At 43.9% G+C, this 19,141-nt stretch overlaps 1 protein-coding gene across 3 annotated transcripts in view; it reads left to right on the top strand.

Moving 5' to 3' along the window:
• Nucleotides 1-19,141, top strand: part of PRUNE2 (prune homolog 2 with BCH domain) — a 270,665-nt gene that overhangs the window by 234,142 nt on the left and 17,382 nt on the right. For all 3 annotated transcript variants that reach the window (XM_049633842.1, XM_049633851.1, XM_049633832.1), the window contains exons 11-15: nucleotides 146-349; nucleotides 8,955-9,128; nucleotides 14,997-15,099; nucleotides 15,730-15,861; nucleotides 17,428-17,514. In XM_049633842.1, coding sequence (XP_049489799.1) covers nucleotides 146-349; nucleotides 8,955-9,128; nucleotides 14,997-15,099; nucleotides 15,730-15,861; nucleotides 17,428-17,514 — 700 coding nt within the window. The remainder of the gene's footprint in view (nucleotides 1-145; nucleotides 350-8,954; nucleotides 9,129-14,996; nucleotides 15,100-15,729; nucleotides 15,862-17,427; nucleotides 17,515-19,141) is intronic.

The raw sequence follows: 19,141 nt of genomic DNA, 5'->3' as shown, positions 1-19,141 counted from the left end.
AAGGGATGTCAATGGCATATAAGGATTTTTAGCAGGTGTGCCTTTGCTTAAGGGCCTTAAAAATGTTTTTCACTGGGGCCCACCCACTGTTGGCAGCCGCGTATACAGTCTAGTACTTGATGTTGCTATTTTTTTTCCTCTTTAGAACCTCCCAATTCTCTGGATCTTAACGACACTCCTCCTCGCAGGATCAAACTCACTGCCCCAAATATCAATCTTTCTCTGGACCAACAAAGTGAAGGGTCTATTCTCTCTGATGATAACCTGGACAGCCCAGATGAAATCGATATCAATGTGGATGAACTTGATACCCCTGATGAAGCAGATTCTTTTGAGTACACTGGGCACGGTAAGTTGCCAAGTTGTCAAGGCCAAAGTTACGTGAGAAATGAAAGATTATTTAAGTGGCACGAGGAACAGATGTCCCATTTGGTTGCTGGTGGCTCCTTTCTGTGGTTTCTAGAATCTTCTCTTTGCATCTCAGGTCATAGGCGGCTGTGATCGACAGTTTAGAGCGTGATAGCACAGGATGGTTCACAGAGGTTGTACACAGCCATTGCTCCTTTGTTAAATGCTTGTTCTCGGCAGGCCTTGTGCTAGGCACTGGGGTTGTGAGAACACTATTACATGCTGCGTTATAAGAAAATTAGGGCTGGGTTTGCAGAAGCAGAGAAATTAGAGCTTACTAGTTTCTTTGTACAAGCGCCCACTATCTGGAATGTTCTTCCTTGAAGTCCCTTCCATAGCTGGCTTCTTCTCTTTATTCAGATCTTAATCAGTTGCCATCAGAGACCTTCCTTGACCTCTATAATCAAAGGCGCCTCCCACACCCACCCACCCCCCCCCCCACACCCAGTCACTTTCTATCCCTCTACTTATTTAAAAAAAATTTTTTTTAATGTTTATTTATTTTTGAGAGAGAGAAAGAGAGCGTGAGCAGGGGAGGGGCAGAGAGACAGGCAGACACAGAATCCGAAGCAGGCTCCAGGCTCTGAGCTGTCAGCACAGAGCCCGATGCGGGGCTCGAACCCACTGACGGTGAGATCATGACCTAAGCCGAAGTCGGATGCTTCATCGACTGAGCCACCCAGGCGCCCCAACCCCTCTGCTTATTTTATTTTCCGTGTCAGTAATTAAAACCTATCATTTAACTATCGGGTTGCATAGTCTGCTCTGCAGAGGCAGGGACTTTATTAGGTTTGTTGCTATACGTCCAGTAAAGCAGGAAGGAGGGAGGGATGACCTGGGGGTGATGGGAGAAGAATAAAAAGGAAGAAAAGTAAAAGTTGGTGGCTCAAACACCGACATTCCTGATAGGAATCTCAGTCTCATGTCGTTCCTTCTCTTGCTCAGTAAAATCGGGTTAAGAAATATACAAACACAAAGCACTTGCTTTATAAAATGGCATTCCACAGTTTCTGCTTTACAGGGTGGCGTTTATAATATTTGAAATTCAGAGTGAGAGTATCCTGGCCACAGCTACTACATTATGAAAACTATTACCGTCAAAAAGGAAACAGCACAATGGAATGATGCCCTGATGCCTACGGCCGTGCTAATTCCAGCAGCATCATTTGTAAGAGAACGTAATTAGGAAATTCATCAAATTAGTTGAGTAATTCAATCAATGATCACTGAGGCCCTGGGACTCCTACCATGACGAGCACAGATTCAGACCCTGCCTTCACAAAGGATAAGGCTTTATTTCCTCAAGTTAAAAAAAAAAAAAACTGGCCAAACTACTTGTACTGTAGTTCCTGATGTGTAAATAGCGATTTTATATTGCATTGGTACTGTGTTCTCGCATTGCTGTAGTTATCTGGGTGTTTGACTCTGTAAGTAGAAATACACAAATGGAAGGTGAAAGGGCTTGAGTTCATGTTCTTTGCTACCGTGTCAGAGACTGATCCCCAGCTACTCTGCCCACCCCAGCCTCCCCCAGCCGCCCCAGCCCTGTTCCTGCTGAGAGATGCCCACGTTGTAAGAGTCACGCCTTGACTCAAATCCCACAGAAGACAGCTGGGGCGTGAGCTGGTCCCTCCCTCTCTCCCCCTGTACCTCCCTGTTGTCGTGGAGCTCCGTGCCACACCACATCTGAACCTTTTATTTTTATAAATAGCAAAAGTGCTAAGCAAAGTGGCGGTGGCTGAAAAAGCTGGTAATTAAAGCTGTCACTTGCTGACATCGTTTCCTTGTATTCAGCTGACAATGTTTTGTTGAAAGAACCAGTTTACCAACCACAACCCTACATTTAGGTCTTAAATTCAAAGGACAGAATTTTAATGTAAGTTGACTTTTAAAGCCCTCTTTGATTTTCAAATATAAGATGTATATCCGGGCCCTGTTTTAAACAAACAAGAACGTGAAACGTTGAAAACACAGAAAGCCATCTGAAGAGCTTTGTTTTATAAACCTGCAGATATAGATAACAGACTGTGTAAGAGAGGACGACATTAAAGTTCCAGCTTACAAAGTAAATGCCTGAAAGCTGCATGTTTGTGGGTCTCTTGCATTTTGAACCAAGTGTATGCGTTCTAAACACAGTTGGAGTTTTGAAGGCAACAGTGTTTCAAGATGTTTGGTGAGTGATTCACTTAATGAACCCTTTCGTAGTGCTTACCATGTGCCAGCATTTGCGCTAGGTGCTTTATAAATATTAAGTATTTTATAAATATTAAGCATTTATATATGTTAAGTATTTTAACCCTCAGCCCCGGGAATGTCCGCTGTATGGGTAGGTATCATGTTTGCCCCATTTTAGGATGAGAACACGGAGGCACAGATAGCTTAACAACTTACCTGAGGTCAGATAGCTGGTAAATGTCAGAGCCAGCATTCGAACCCGGAGGTGTTGTCCATGACTTTTGGGCCATGCTGCTTCTCCATAATATATTGACTGTGAATAAGAGGGGGTCTTTCACTAGATGAGGCTGACACACGCAAAGCCAAGCCTGGTAACCTACCCTTCCATTTATTTACATGTCTTTGTATCCAGCCATTTTCATGACTCCAGGGCTCTTAACCTTACCCAGCCCTTGAAGAACTCTCCTGCCATTTGCCTGTTTTATTCTGTAGCTGATAACCAAATATTCCTGGAAGATTTTTTGCCCACGTTGTGGTTTTACTTATGAAACACTTGTGAATCTCACTGTCAAAAAACATTAAACTGGCCTCCACTGCTATAAAATTTTCTTTAATAATTGTGTCCGTGGGGTCGGAAAATATCATTTGAAGGACTGATAGAATTGAGCTTGACTTCCTTTGATATTTACAAGTGCCAAAGATACTAAACATACGAAGATGCTGAGGGGGTTAGGAGGTCAGTCTTTCAGAATAAGGGAGAGCTGAGCCTTGTTATTAGAAACATGCTTTGTTATATTAATTCTCGAAACTTAAAAATATCCTAAGGTTGGGGCGCCTGGGTGGCTCAGTCGGTTGAGCATCCGACTTCGGCTGAGGTCATGATCTCACAGCTCATGGGTTCGAGCCCCGCGTTGGGCTCTGTGCTGACAGCTCAGAGCCTGGAACCTGTTTCAGATTCTGTGTCTCCCTCTCTCTGTGCCCCCCCATGCTCTGTCTGTCTCTCTCTGTCAAAAATAAACATGAAAAAAAAAGTTAAAACAAAAATATCTGAAGGTGAGAAATATGAACTATTTCTGCTTTCCAAACTCACCCTAGTTATTTTTTACCGTAATTCAGGTCTCAGCAAAAGCATTTCATACAAGAAATGGAAAAATGATCAAGAATTTTAGCCTGAATACTTCGGATAAGAATGTTGTAAGAAACATTCGCATGCTTTTTGTATTATTTTCCTCCTAGGCTCCTACGTCATGTTTAGTGACCTCACCTGAGCTCCCTTTTCCCAAAACTCACCCCTAACAACAGCCAGTTTTGGTCTGAATAAGGTGCTCCAACATTTTTTGCAGATAATCAAAGCCTGCAGGTGACCATCTTGTAAAATCAGTTCCGTGTTTTAACTCCACACCTAAACTACTCACGACTAAAACAAGTGTTAATCTTGTTTTACCCACAAGCCACCTCGTGCCAGATGGTGCAGTCTGAAAGGACGATTTTCTCCGCGCTTGCGTTATGCTGAGTTTTATCTTCAGACAAACTTCCTGCCTGCTCTTTGTCACCAAAAGAACTTTACTTAAAAACTTCCCAACTCTATACAGGATGTCTTTCCTCTAACGAGAGGAAGTTCAAACAGGGTCTGCTAAGGTGATGCACATCATCAGTGTCTGATCACACTGTGGAAAGCTGGTCCCCGTTCCCAGAGACACATCCGTGCTGGAGGCCACAGCTAATCCCACCTCTAGGGGATCCCCTTTACACACCAACAATGGATCCCCCACGGTGTCTGTACAGCAAAGGACGTTCGGGAGCCTGTGTATCAAGTCATCTCTCAAAAGACAAAGGAAAAGGGCGCTTGGGTGGCTCAGTCGGTGAAGCGCCCGACTTCGGCTCAGGTCATGATCTCACGGTCCGTGAGTTCGAGCCGCACGTCGGGCTCTGGGCTGACGGCTCAGAGCCCGGAGCCTGCTTCAGATTCTGTGTCTCCCTCTCTCTCTCTGACCCTCACCTGCTCATGCTCTGTCTCCATCTCAAAAATAAATAAACATTAAAAAAAAAAAAATTAAAAAAAAAAAAAAAGACAAAGGAAAATGTTCCTCCCTGGGGCCTAATTGACTTCAACCGTCATCGGGGAGAAAAGCTGGTTACTGAGGAAGGGAGACAAAGAAAATTTCTAAGCATTTCTTAGTGAAGAGGGCATCAGGCCAAAAGTTAAATTTGGAGGCCCTGGGGCCAGTTAAATGAGTCCTGAGGTTTTTGAAAACAGAAGATGATGGCTTGGGTTGGGGGGAGAATGGTAATTTAGAGTAAAGTGGAGGAATTAGGATCTAGAGGAGATTGCTAACTCAAGGGAGTAAATAAAGCCATCTTCGCTTCTGACTGGCTTATACTGTTGACTTTTAGAAATGAACACTTTGAGAATGTACTGTGCACCCAGCTGTTAAATAATGTATTTTGCCCATTTATATCAACCAGAAAAAGGTGGGGAAGGAAAAGGAACTCCAGCATCTTGCCAGCTCTCATTCTTTGAGGCCAACAGAGATAGCATTCCATAAAAGGGTCCACACTTTTATGCCAAAATGAGTAATAATGCTTGTTTAAAAACATCAAGTGCAGGAAAAGTCTTATGTATTTGTATACATACATACTTTTAGGTAGAAGTGCCTGTTCTTACTATGAAACAAGGACCAAAAAACGTAGAGACGAATGTGAACAGATTCAACTATATAAAAATACTAAGTTTCTGTTTGGAAAAAAAAAAAATCAATTTAAAAGCTCAGCACAGGGGTGCCTGGGTGGCTCAGTCAGTTAAGCAGCCGACTTGGGTTCAGGTCACGATCTCAGGGTTCGTGAGTTCGAGCCCCATATCGGGCTCAGTGCTGACAGTGTGGAGCCTGCTTGGGATTCTCTCTCTCTGCCCCTCCCCCACTCTCTCTCTTTTTCTCTCAAAAATAAATAAACATTAAAAAAAAAATTAAAGCTAAGCCGAAGCAGGAAACGAATTGCAAACCATGACAAAGTTCTACATAAAGAACTTCAGCAAATCAGTAAGGACCACAAGAGGCAAAGGACCTTACAGGTGCCTCCCTGTCAGCAAGAGAAATATAAATAGCTAATAAACACTTAAAAGTGTCACCTTCTTTAATACTTAAAGGAATACAAATAAAAACAACAGACCGGTTTCACCATCAATTGTCAAGGGGTAAAAACTTTAATATCCTCCAGAGTTTTTGGAGGAAAACAACTCCTCATATATTTTGGTGTGATACACTCAAGGACAAAAATATCCATAAAAACATCAAGTGCTTATAGTGTCTGACCCAGCATTCACCTGCTAGAAAGTTAACTTACAGCAACACGTGCACAAATGAAGTAAGATAAGCACAAAGATACTTATCGAAGCAAGTTCTCTATAAGAATGACAACAAAATAGAATAAAACTAAAGTTCTATCACTGTGGGATTGACAAACTAAAAGACATCGGCAAAATGGAATACCCTAGGGCTACTCTTTATTTTCATTTTTATTATTATTATTTTTTTGTTTTTTAAGTAGGCTCCATGCCCGTGTGGCCCACGAGACCAAGAGTCACAGGCTCTACTGACTAAACCAGTCAGGCGTCCTTCTGGGGCTACTTTTTTAAAATGAGCAGTGTTTGGGGCGCCTGGGTGGCTCACTCAGTTAAGCATCTGGCTCTTGGTTTCGGCTCAGGTCATGATCTCACGGTTTGTGAGTTTGAGCCCCTCGTTGTCAGCACAGAGCCTGCTTGGGATTCTCTCTCTTTCCCTCTTTGCCTGCCCCCCCCCCCCCACGCTCTCTCTCTCTTTCTCAAAATAAATAAATAAACTTTAAAAAAAATTAAATGAGCAGGGTTTAGGGGTGCCTGGCTGGCTCAGTGGGAGGAGCATGTGACTTTTGATCTCAGGGTTTTGAATTTGAGCCCCACACTGGGGATAGAGATTACTAAAAAAATAAATAAATAGGCTTTTAAAAAGATGAGCAGGCTACAGGGCACCTGGGTGGCTCAGTCGGTTGAGCAACCGACTTCGGCTCAGGTCATGATCTCATGGTTTGTGAGTTTGAGCCCCGCGTCAGGCTTTGTGCTGACAGCTCAGAGCCTGGAGCCTGCTTCCGATTCTGTGTCTCCCTCTCTCTCTGCCCCTCCCCCTCTCATGCTGTGTCTCTCTCTGTCCCAGAAATAAACATTAAAAAAAAAAAAAGATGAGCAGGCTTGATATTCGCTGAGATGCAAAGAACCCTATGCTATATTATTAGATACGAGCACATTATAAAAGAAAATGTATAGAGCATGTAGAATGTATAGAATAATCATAAATAGGGTGGGGGGTATGCTCGTGTGCATGTGCATAATAAAAAGAATACAGAGCAAACAATAATGAGTGAGAGCAGGACTGGTGATTATTGCTGTTTTCATGGACGATTGTCTGTACTGTTTGTACTCGTGTTAGCATTTTATTTTTCCAACCAGAAAAAAGAATACAGCGTACAATGTTTTTTAAGCGAGGTAGCCCGATCAAAGCATGCAGAAAACAAAACAGTCACCCCACACTGATCACCTGGGTCAAGCTAGAGCAGGCCAGCGAGTCCCAAACAAGGATAAAGAGGGGCTGGTGGAAGGTGAGCTCGCTGCAGGGCAGAGCATGCATGTACAGGAACATTGAAGACAAGCCCACATCAGAGCCCAGAGCTCTGAGGGCGCAGAGGCCAGATGGAGAACAGAGTCCCAGGAAGGAAACTAAGATGAGCGTCCAAGGGCCCTCAGCCAAGAGGAAGGGAGAGCAGGAAAGGAGTCCAGACAGGGAGTCCAGTGCAGATGGATGGATCTGCACCAGTGATGCGGAACTTGGGCTGCGACCAAAGGTTGCTGCTTTCCGTCCTCGGTAAGATGAGGGGCACTGGCGGGAAGGCAGAGGAAGCCAGAGTGAGCCTGCCTGTCTGGTCGCTGTTGGTGTTGGCAGACAAGGCTGGGACGGCTTCCCAACTGGCTTTCATTTTGCAATTCTAAGTCACAGATAATTAGACACGTTTGAGTGTGTCTTGAGGAATCTTCCAGAACATGATGGCTTTGTTGCGGTCCCCTTACAGATTACCTGTATTTTCAGGAACTGGTCCAAGCTTTCCTCTATTTACCCAGCGGCCTCAGTTTTCACTGGGTGCTCTGGGCAGGTTTCAAAGCTAAGCGTGGGGTTGGTTGGTGAAAGTGAGTAACAAAGGTGGTTCACGCACAATTTCCAGGCCCAAGGAATTCGCAGCCTCGTGGTAAAATGAAGAGAATGAGACAGTCACACGTGCAGGGTACAGCGCGATAGCAAATTACTTCAAAGTCAGCTTTTGCGCGGGCAGGTCCATTATGCCTACTCCTCTGCCTGATGCGTGGTAGATAAGAATAATATTCGTATTATCGAAGTGCCATAAAATAAATAGAAGTACAATGTAAATGAAAGGTCTTTTCCCACGAATGAGAAAATAAGAATGATCGTACCTCACAGAATCATCGTGAAGGTTATAACTAATCTTTTTAATCTTCAAATTACTGAAACGTACAGAGAATAACCATTGTTAAACTCTACTCACAGTTGAAGTAAAAATGGAAACAGCTGCTCTTTCAAAAACTTAACATGGTTGCTTGTTTGGGGATGCACGAGACTGTGTAGTAAATGTTCCCCCGAAGAACGCTCAGCGGGCTTTGGTACTGCCCCATGTACCCACAAATAGGAGTCTTACGAGTTTTTTGGTCTCAGAGCATTTCTGGTCTACAGAGTTGTCTGTTTCTTGCTCACTGTGAAATCTTTCCATAGCGTATTTTGAAAACTCCGTAGGAAGTAACACCATATTTCTGCCCAGCTTCACTCCCAGTAGGGAAGGGAGCTCAACTCCTCTGTAAGAGTCTTAGCGTGGGGGGGTGGGGGGTGGGGAGAGGGTCTAGGCTGGTGGTATCATCGAGATACCTAACACACAGGATACACGAGGATCCGTGGCCCAAGGAAAATAAAATGACCTGTGCCTGATAAGTAGACTTTCACCCCATGAGGACAGTGTACAGGTCTTCAACCTGTATGTTCAAGGATGAGTTGGTAGCAGCCTATCCACCCGTAGCCCACCAACACAGGGCATCTCTAGCCCTGCATCTGTCCCCACCCTCAGCGTGGCCTTAGCATGGATTTGGTCGTTCTGTCAGTCAATAAACAAGACCTCACTGAGTATCTTTTATGTGGTCAGGAAGGTAATCATCTGCATAAGGGCTGTCTGTGCCAAACAGAGGGTGCCATCAGGTTGACTCTGCCAGGAGATGGCCCGTGGTGGAACTGCCTCAGCTGTGGAGTCTTGCTCCTCAGTCCTGCTCTGTGCTTCCCTTCCAGAAAGTTCCACAGCTAACAAAGATTCCGGCCAAGAGTCAGAGTCCATTCCAGAGTATACGGCGGAGGAGGAGCGGGAGGACAACCGGCTGTGGAGGACCGTGGTGATCGGAGAACAGGAGCAGCGGATTGACATGAAGGTCATCGAGCCCTACAGGAGGGTCATCTCTCACGGAGGTAGTGCAGCTCTTTGCGACTCTGGGAGGTGGCGAGGAGGGCAGCCGTAGTTCTTTACTAGAAAAATGAAAGTAGGGTTCTCTGCGGCATGACACCCTCAAAACCCTGTTCTGCAACCGATATTCAGGGGACTGTGGAGCCAAGTGCATTACCTCATACGCAACTCAATAAACAGTGGGAAGCCTACTATGCAAAAAATAGCTTTCCAGTGTGAAAACTGCTTTTCACACTGCATATCTGACAGCGGTAATCTGTGCAAATTTCTTGAAAACTGCAGCTGTCCAATTAAATAACGTCTGTTTGGAATTCACATGGGTCAGTTGTAGGTTTGGTTTTTTTTTTTTTAACAGAGTTGACCTACAATGTTGTATTAGTTTCAAGGGCACCACGTAGTGATTCGACAATTATATACCTTATGAATGCTCAACCAACTGCCAGTTATAAGATAAGTAAGTCATGGAACGGGAAGTACCGCATAGGGAAGCTAGTCAATCATATTGTAATAATTTTGTATGGTGACAGGTGGCCACCGCACTTCTCGTGGTTGTAGGGTTCACCTGAGTAGCTTTCGCGTCTGTGCTGCTACGACCCGTAGTAAGGTCGCTACCCCAGAGGTCATTCTAGAAACGAAATGGTCTTTTGAATCCTCTGAGAAGCTTTAGGAATAAGTCTCTTGAGACTCAGCCTGGTCGGTTCTCCCCCTGCTTGAAGTTTGCTTTTCTGTGGACTCCGTTTGCATCTGTGCCTGATGACAGGCGTTGCCAGTGAGAGCCTCCACCTGCTTTAGGGACGGACCAGGGAGAGAGAAAAGCTGTGTGTTCGGTCTTTCCAGTGCTTTCTGGGAGCTCCGGGAGCCTCGCTTGATTTTGGATTCACAGTCAGATGAGCACAAGCACCACAGTGAATGTTGTCAACCTCAGGAAACATAAAGGGCTTTTTTTTAAGTTTTCTGCTGCATGCGCTCGTTTCCTGCCGTCCTGAGGCCCCACCCTAAGCGCTCAGCTCTTCCAAAAAAGTGTCAGCTGACGAGGCGATTGTTCTCTCTTCCGGGGACAGGGAAATAGCGTCTTAGCGCCGCATTAAACCTGTAGCTTTTGTTTTCTACCAAGCAGAAGGACATTTTGCCTTTTCACACTTCCTTCCACCAGCCAGATTATCCGTCTTCCATTCAGGCACTGCTACCTTCGTGTAAGTATCAGGATCCCCCAGGGACTCCGACCTCGCTAGCGAAAGCAAATGCCCATAGGCGCCCCTGGTCACGGCCTTGCTCTGCCCTGCCTCACTGTCTGACCTGCGGTGGTCACGTGGCCCAGGGACAGGTGCTGTGGGGGCGGGAGGCAGTTTGCTCCAAGGGAAAAGTTTGCATAGCCCTGCAGAACGAGAGCTGGCCCCATCTCGCTGAAGGGAACAGCCAGCCAGCCAATAAAATCAACAACCCCTTTGTTCCACAACCCGCACATCATCCCAGATCTTCCCCGAAGCTCCTACCTCCTCAGTACCACCCACCAGGTATTTGGGGTTTGTTTGCTTTTTGGAAATAAAAAGAAAACCACACAAAGCTTGATTATAAAAGTAACCTGTGCCCATTCAAAAAAACAAAACAAAACAAAAAAACAAAGGTCCAACGAGGTAGAAAAGTCTGTCGAAGTAAATCAGAGTCACCCAGTAGTCCTCTGTGTGTTTACCACGCGGAGTCTTAACTTAAGAGCCCCTTTGATGTGAAAAAGCAACATCACTGCTTCCCAGCGCTCCTGAGCCCATCCGTGCTTTGCCCAAATCAGGAAAGAGTGATTATCATCGACACGGTTGGGTTAAAACACAAAACAAAAACAAAAAAAACAAAAAAAAAACCCAAAAAGCCACCGCTTCTGCCTGTCACACACTTGGTGAAAATTCAGCTGACCCGTCGCGGATCACGTGGTTTGCTGTGCCCTCCGTCCCAGCCACCCCCTCCCCTGGCCTTCGCTCCCCTCCATTCTGTGTCGTCAGCTCGGTTTTGTCCATGCGTCTGTCCAGTGTTGTTTGGAAGAAACGGCCACCTTTCCTGTCCCCAGCTCTGCCTCGGCCTCCTCCGGGCACTGGCCTGCATGAGTGTGCCCCTGGCTGCACCCATCCAGGACGTTAGCGGGACGCTGCCTCTTGCCACCCCCTGAACAGCTGTTGTGCTCTGTAGGTAAAGACAGTTCAGATTTTTACTTCTGAATTTGCCAGAGCTCGGTCCGCTGTGCTGGAAGCTGACACCTCCTTCTTAGACGCTACTGATGAGAAAGCGACACTCCCCAGATACCAATCTCTTGTGTTTGTTATCCTGGCTTCTGACGAGCGTGTAAGAAGCAGCACTCCATAGTGAGCACGGGTCTTGGGGTGTCTGGCATTTTCCCACGAAGAAGTTCTCCCGTTCAGGCCAACAGGAAAGCAGCAGCTCGATAACTGCAAGGTGGGGGTGATTAAAACCGCCACCTAAGTTCGCTGCAAAGCCAGACTCTGCCAAGGGTCATGCCAGCTGGGAGCATGCGTGAGAGCAGTATCCGAATAATGCAGTCTTCGGCTTTGGTGACCTTGATAGGAGCTATGGTAGGAGGCCTTGGACACCATATAGAAGAACAGAGCTCAAGACTTGTCTTGGCCACTAACTGCTCTGTGACCTTGGGACATGACCTAGCTTCTCAGCCCTCCCTTACCTCAGCAGTCAAAAGAGGTGATCTCAGAGCCGGGGTCACCACCCGTGAGCCCATGAGCAATATTCCTGTTATCTGCACAAACAAACAAACAAACAAAAAACCAAAGAGAGGTCTAGGTGGTTGGGATCAACAACAGTGTGGGGTCACTCGGAGGCCAGAAACTGGCTTTTTATGAACTTGGGGACGGAGAATGTATTTCAATAACCATGGACAGTTACACCGAAGCATTATAATGAGAAGTTTCCTTTCTTGTTTTTGTTTTGTTTTGTTTTTTGTGTTTTTGTGTTTTTGTGTGTGTTTGTTTTTTTGGTTTTTTTTTTGTTTTTTTTTTTGTTTTACTTCTCTCATTTCGTTATAGGAGATTCAGGTAACTTCTCTGCAGTGTTGCTGGACAAATGACCCTGGAAAGAATGAGAAGAGTTGCGGGCTGGTGTGTGTGTGTGTATGTTTTGGTTGCGACTGTCACATCCTCCCTCCTCTCTCCATCCCATTTGCTGGCCGGCACACTTGTGTCCCATCCCTCTCATGCCTGTCTGTTCTGCCTCAGGTAAGGTTTGCATTATCGCTCCAGAGGGTCTCAGGAGGCCCCGCGGTGGCATTGCTGATGCACCTCAGCACACACACCCTGAACTCACCTCCTGGTTACTGAGAAGAGAGCTAAAGTACATGTTTTCAAAAAGCCATCCTTCTAATGAACTCTTCAGCTGCTGGCAGCCGACTTCCCTTGACTAAAGCTGCAATATGCTAAATATTAGCACAGAAATCGGGTTAGCCGACCCCCTCGAAGGCATGTGCGAGGAACCAAGAGCAAACAGACCCATTCCTTCCAGTTATCGCAAGGACGATCTGAAATATCTCCCGAGCCTGACAGCAATGGCACCAGATCTTGGTTGGGAAGGAGAACTTCCCCGAAGAAGTCTTTTTCTTCTCGTTCCTTTCTTACGTCTTCCACCGTCTCTCCTCCTCTTCTCTTCCTCTGTCTCCTGCCTCTTCTTCCCTTCCTGCAGCTCCTCTGCCCAAAACTACAAAACTCCACCTTCCCTAGTGAATTTCAGGCATTTTTATATAAAGAGACATTCCTGACTTAGACGATGATCAGGACGTGGCGAGTTGATTCTTCAGTATCCCTTCGAGTTAATGAGCCTGGGTGACCGTGACACCACAGCATTCCAAGGACAGGCACATTGACACAAAGAGCTGAAATGCCATTTAAGATGACTTCTGAAGTACTGTTTAGAAACCTCGGACTGTCCTTAAAAAAAAAAAAAATTAGAATTAGAAATTCTCCAGAAATGGGAACAGAAATCAAAGTAGCTGAGTGGTCATGATCTTGAAGTTAGGTTGACACCCTGGAGCCAAGCAGCTACATTTACAGAGATGCTTTTGTACTTGTTTTTAAGTTGGATTCATTATGTCTATTCTCTCTTTGAATGAACCGGGTCCTTGGCATTGTGCTCAGTCTAAATGGCCTACCTTTGTGGTGTTAGCATTGGTGTAGCAAAGCCACGGTGTCCTTTGTGGATTTTCATTGGGTTCTGAATCTGTTTAAATGAAATTGTTCGGTGGAACAAACACTTCTTGTGTTACAATGTATCTCCTGCCATCTTCCTTCACATCTGGTTCTTAAAGAAGTTGGTAACTACCTGCATGTTGGAAGAGGCAGAACAAAGCAAATAATCCGTAGGGAAGCCACGGCAATCCTGTTTTGCAAACATGGGTTACATCGGGTGTATACTTACATAGGTAGCATTTTCTAACACATGTGGAGTAAACACTGCATCCAACAACCTCAAATTAGTCATACACACAAACCCATAATTTGATATATTTTTAGTTGGTATCACTCTTTTCCCCCCACCTCTTTTGTGGTAGGGTCATACTGTCTTTGTAGAGAACGTCTTATTAAGCTGCTTTTCAAGAGTTAAGCCCATCCAAGTCTATATCCAGCCGGTATTTTACTGCCATGTAATCACCAGAGGGGTATTTAGAGTTCTGAAAAAATGAAACGCACTGAGTTCGGATCAGGCTTGAGGGTATGTCCTGTCTGCCTATTCAGAGCTTTGAGGCAATCTCTACGTAATGATTCTGAAGTCCAGACCTATGTTATATGACAAAAATTCCAAGTGTTTATGAAGGGACATTAAAAAATGAAAACACGGTGCATTCCTTCATTTTTTAAGTCTGAAGGACACGAGAGACTCCATGCACAAACCCGTGGAGGTTTGACGAACAGCTGCCATGAGTGTCCAAGATAAGCTCTGAGGGAACACAGAGCTTAGAGAATGCCACACAGCTTTCGGATGTGGGTAAAATGTCCTGAGATGTCCCTATATTTTTCTTGACCCTCGGAGTTCACACTTGCCTTTTATTTTCTCACACACGTGTGTATAGCACCCCCACCTCTGCTTCCTGTCCACGTCACCAGGAAGTAATTCTCAAGTTTTCTCAGAAGCACATATTGTCGTAAAACGCAAAGAGAGGTTGGCTTTCACCAGGCCTGTCTTGAATTTGTTCTTTTTTAAAAAGATGAGGCTCTGTATTCTGTGCTCAGTAACTCTAGGCCTGGCCAGAACTTTCCACGTGTCAATGCACTGTCTGTTGAATCTGGAGATCCCAGGGACACTACAGGCAAGTGAACCAGTCCACAAAATCAAAATAAAGGTGTTTTGCTTGTTAACCTACTAGTATCTGGTCACTGGAGTATGTGAGCCTGATTATATTGCAGTTCAGTGACTAGATTTTCCCTTTAAATTAACCAGAGTCTGAGAAAAACTGCTAAAAAGGATCAGGGAGAGCCTCTTAGCCATTAAAGGACTGAAGCATTATATATTAGAAACCTGTAAGTCAAAACCCCCATCCTTTGCTAAGTTGAATAGTTATATACCCCATTCATGACTATGTACAACACATATAATCATCCATAATCAATGGATATGCCATTTATGCAAATATATTCACACTGTATATTTAAGGCTGTATACAATATATATATATATTATACTCTATGATAACCACTGAAAATAAGGTTATGTACTTACAGAAGTATAGTCTATATAATACTCACTTAAAGATCTGTTACATTTATGCACACACGCTTGCCAAAGCTTCCAGATTTGCCCTTTAGGTTAAATATTATCTTGTTAAGAGCTTTCAGTTGGTCACAAATGTCTTTTTGTTTGTCGCCCAGGATACTATGGGGACGGTCTAAATGCAATCATTGTGTTTGCTGCCTGTTTTCTGCCAGACAGCAGTCGAGCGGATTACCACTATGTCATGGAAAATCTTTTCCTGTGAGTGATATTTATGGCAAAGTGCTTTGAGTGAATGTCTATGGCATGGCATGGCAGGTAGTGCATCTTTAATGGGAGGAAATAGATGATGTAGAACATCCTAAGCCTTTGATGAAAAGTCAATGAAATCTCTGTCAAGGAATATTGCTCAAGAGGCAAAAGCCTTTAAAAGAACTTTTGTCAGTAGAGTGATTTGAAAACAAAACGAACACAGTCTTGCCTGCACTCTCAAATCCTGGAACATTTCCTTTGGATAAAGTGTTATTTTTATTCCCCCCGTAACATGGCTTCATTTATATCATTCACTTGTGCCTTTGGTACATGATAACATTGTTGACATTTTTGAAATTCGGGTTCTAACCTACGTATTTTTTTAGCGTAGGCGCATTAAAAAAAAAAAAAAAAAAAAAAAAGATAAAAACAAGATAACCCTACAGATAAATGAGCAATACTCACTCTCAGAGAAATAATCTTAGGAAACTGCATTCTTTTCAAGGTAAAGAGGGAATATGCACAACCATTCTTAAATGTCATATGCTCTGTAATTTAAATGTCATATAATCATGTTGTAAATAAGATGAACTGTTTCATGTGGGAAATGAAAACCCTCCTCTTCCTTCCTGTGATCAGATATGTAATAAGCACTTTAGAGCTGATGGTAGCTGAAGACTATATGATTGTGTACTTGAATGGTGCAACCCCCAGACGCAAGATGCCAGGGCTGGGCTGGATGAAAAAATGCTACCAGATGATTGACAGACGGTACGTGGGCGTCATTATTTAATCTCCGTTTTGGCTTCCTCAATAACTCCCATTCCTAATTCCCTTTCATCTACTGAAACACGTGATCACGTTTTGGGAACATGGAATTATGCAGTTAAGAAAGGACAGAAATATTAAGAAAAGTTCACTTGCTGCCCCAAATCTGAAATAAAGCAGAGCTCCCCTGGGTTTTGCTAGGTGTTGTCATCTCAAACCTGGCGACCATGTCTGTTCTAAACTATGTGTATGCCGTTGCCGCGTGAAGGTGCGGTTTGTCCTGATAAACAGAGTATCCATGATTCTTTTTTTTTTTAAGTTTATTTATTTATTTTGAGAGAGAGAGAGAGAGAGAGAGAGAGAGAATCCCAAGCAGGCTCTGCAGTGCGGAGCCCAACTCGGGGCTTAAACCCACAAACCATGAGATCATGACCCGAGCCAATCAAGAGTCAGATGCTTAACCAAGTGAGCCACCCAGGCACCCGTGGAGTATCCACGATTCTTTACTGGTTTTACGTGATCTTGATGCTGCTTATGTGCCTAGGACTGTTGATCTGGGCGACTGTTGGGCTTATAGTCCATCATTCGCCGAGATAGTTCAAGTTAACCACTAGCCCATTTGGTCCCGTGGTGCACTTTTTTTCCCAAGATACTTTACTTCCACCCATACTGGCTTGAATAGAACAAAACATGTTAGGGGCACCTGGGTGACTCAGTTGACTAAGTGTGGCATCCCCTTAGACGTGGCTTCGTGCATGACAACATGCGAGTGCCCTGTTATGTTATCTAAGATCCATTTGATGATCTAAACATTCATAAAGTAGCATTGCTAATGCTTCAAAACATGCCTGAATATCAAGAATGCTAAAATGGTAATCTGAAAGTCAAACAACCACATGATCTACTGTTACTTGTTTCATAATGCAGAAGAAGAAACCAAGGCTTAGTAGATCAAAGAAATTGGCTAAGTTGCTAGTAAGAATGTGTTCTTTTCAAAACAGTAAAGATAATGCTGGCAAAAATGAAAAGAATTGTTAAGCAAAATGCACCCTGATAGTCATAGATTTATGCAGTCCAGAAATACACCCATCCTACTTTACATTTATTCCTCTGGGAAAATGAGGTTGGACTCATACAAGTTACAAATTTTATCTCAAAAAAATTGGGGGGAGGGGGGCACCTAGGTGGCTCAGTCAGTTAAGCGTCTGACTTCAGCTCAGGTCATGATCTCATGGTTTGTGAGCTCAAGCCCCGCATCGGGCTCCGTGCTGACAGCTCAGAGCCTGGAGCCTGCTTCGGATTCTGTATCTCCCTCTCTCTCTGTTCCTCCCCCACTCACACTCTGTCTCTCAAAAATAAATAGACATTAAAAAGTTCTTAATAAAATAATTTTTTTACTAATCACGGTCGTTCAGTTCCTTCCCATCAGATAATAGGAACTTACCTAGAACTCTCTAATATTATAATATGCTTATTTGGGGATATACTTTCCATTTTAACTGCTACTGAAAATGGGTTAGGAGTGATTTTTTTTCTTTTCTTTTCTTTCCTTTTTTTGTTGTTAAACAGGTTGCGAAAGAATTTGAAATCATTCATCATTGTTCATCCGTCTTGGTTCATCAGAACAATCCTTGCAGTGACACGACCTTTTATAAGGTATGGTTGTTATTATACTAAAAGTACTTCTAGTCGTTTTTCAAAATATGTGTTCATTGTCCTGTAAATAAGAATTCACGAACACAGAGAGTATTTAGGAAGGCATATTTTGCCCCTGCCTTTCCTGGAATGCTATTTTGGACTGTGTAGCAAGGAACCCTAATTAAGAGTGAGCATTATTTTGTAATGACTGTTTTTCCCCACTATTACGAAACATGACCTCTCTATTGCTTGCTGTAACACAGAGGTTGAAGTGGGAGGGTTTCCATGCCACAATACAGAAGGGAGTAGGTAATACTTTTAAAGTGGACTTGGTAATTTGTAGAGCGTAGAAAAGGCATCATAACGCAACAGTGGAAAAATAAAGACAAACCAAGGACAGAAACGGGAGTGGTGTGCCTTGTCTTAATTGTTCTGTTTCTTCTGAACACATATCATGTAGGTCACGAAACTTAGGGAAAGAGTCTGGGCAGCCATTTTGAGAGCTTTTTTTTCATTGCCCATGAGGATTCTGGGTTTCGATTCAGTTCAATTCTGTGAATATTCATCCACCATTTATGTTGTGTTAGATACTGTATAACCTTACATTTTGGGGGACACAAAGAAAAAGAAAACATGCCTCATAATACAGTGAGACTTGAAACAGTTAAACGAAAGGGACAGGATGTATTGCCTAGAGAGCTTTAAAATAAAATACAGTCTTACCTAACATTGGGATGCAGAGGAGATGAACTGAAAGTTTTCTGTCTCAAAGTTATTGATGAATTTCTAAGAAACATCCTGATCACTTGTGGAGGAAAAAAAAAATGCTAAAGGTTAAAAACCTTTATTTATTTATTTTTTACAGGGACATTTACCGTGCCTTCCCAATTCTACCTTTTTTGTTCAGTGTTCCCTTACATGTATGTAGCATTTCCACCTCCTACTTCCAACCATTGAGTAGCATCTTTCAACCTAGTTTTCCTCTGGCAAAGTTTAGTTCTTTACCATACCATGTGAAATTGCTTTAAAAAACTAATATGAGAGGGGCGCCTGGATGGCTCAGTCGGTTCAGTATCCGACTTCAGCTCGGGTCATGATCTCACGGTTTGTGAGTTCGAGCCAAGCCCCACGTCAGGCTCTGTGCTGACAGCTCGGAGCTCGGAGCCTGGAGCCTGCTTCCGATTCTCTGTCTCCTTCTCTCTCTGCCCCTCCCCCACTTGTGTTCTGTCTCTGTCTATCAAAAATAAATAAATGTAAAAAAAAAAAATTAAAAAAAAATAATATGAAATATTTAAGGTATACAAAAGCCACTTATTTTAATGATAGAAAGTGCTTTGGGATGCCGGGGTGGTTCAGGTTAAGCGTCCAACTTTGGCTCAGGTCATGATCTCACAGTTCGTGAGTTCGAGCCCAGTGCCGGCTCTCTGCTGTCAGCGCAAAGCCCGGAGCCTGCTTCGAATCCTCTCTCCCTCTCTCTCTGCCCCTCCCGCCCCCACACTTTCTCTCTCTCTCGCTCTCTCAAAAATAAAAATAAACATTAAAAAAAAAGAAAATCTTTTGATAAGGGAATAGGAATCAATGTACATGAAGAGCTTATAAAAAATTTAATGGTGAGGTGTCTGGCTGGTTCAGTTGGTGGGGTATG

This window comes from Panthera uncia, chromosome D4 (assembly GCF_023721935.1).
Source record: "Panthera uncia isolate 11264 chromosome D4, Puncia_PCG_1.0, whole genome shotgun sequence".
Lineage (NCBI taxonomy): Eukaryota > Metazoa > Chordata > Mammalia > Carnivora > Felidae > Panthera > Panthera uncia.
The sequence above is the reverse complement of the archived record's forward strand: the minus strand, read 5'-3'. Positions and strand labels throughout refer to the sequence as shown.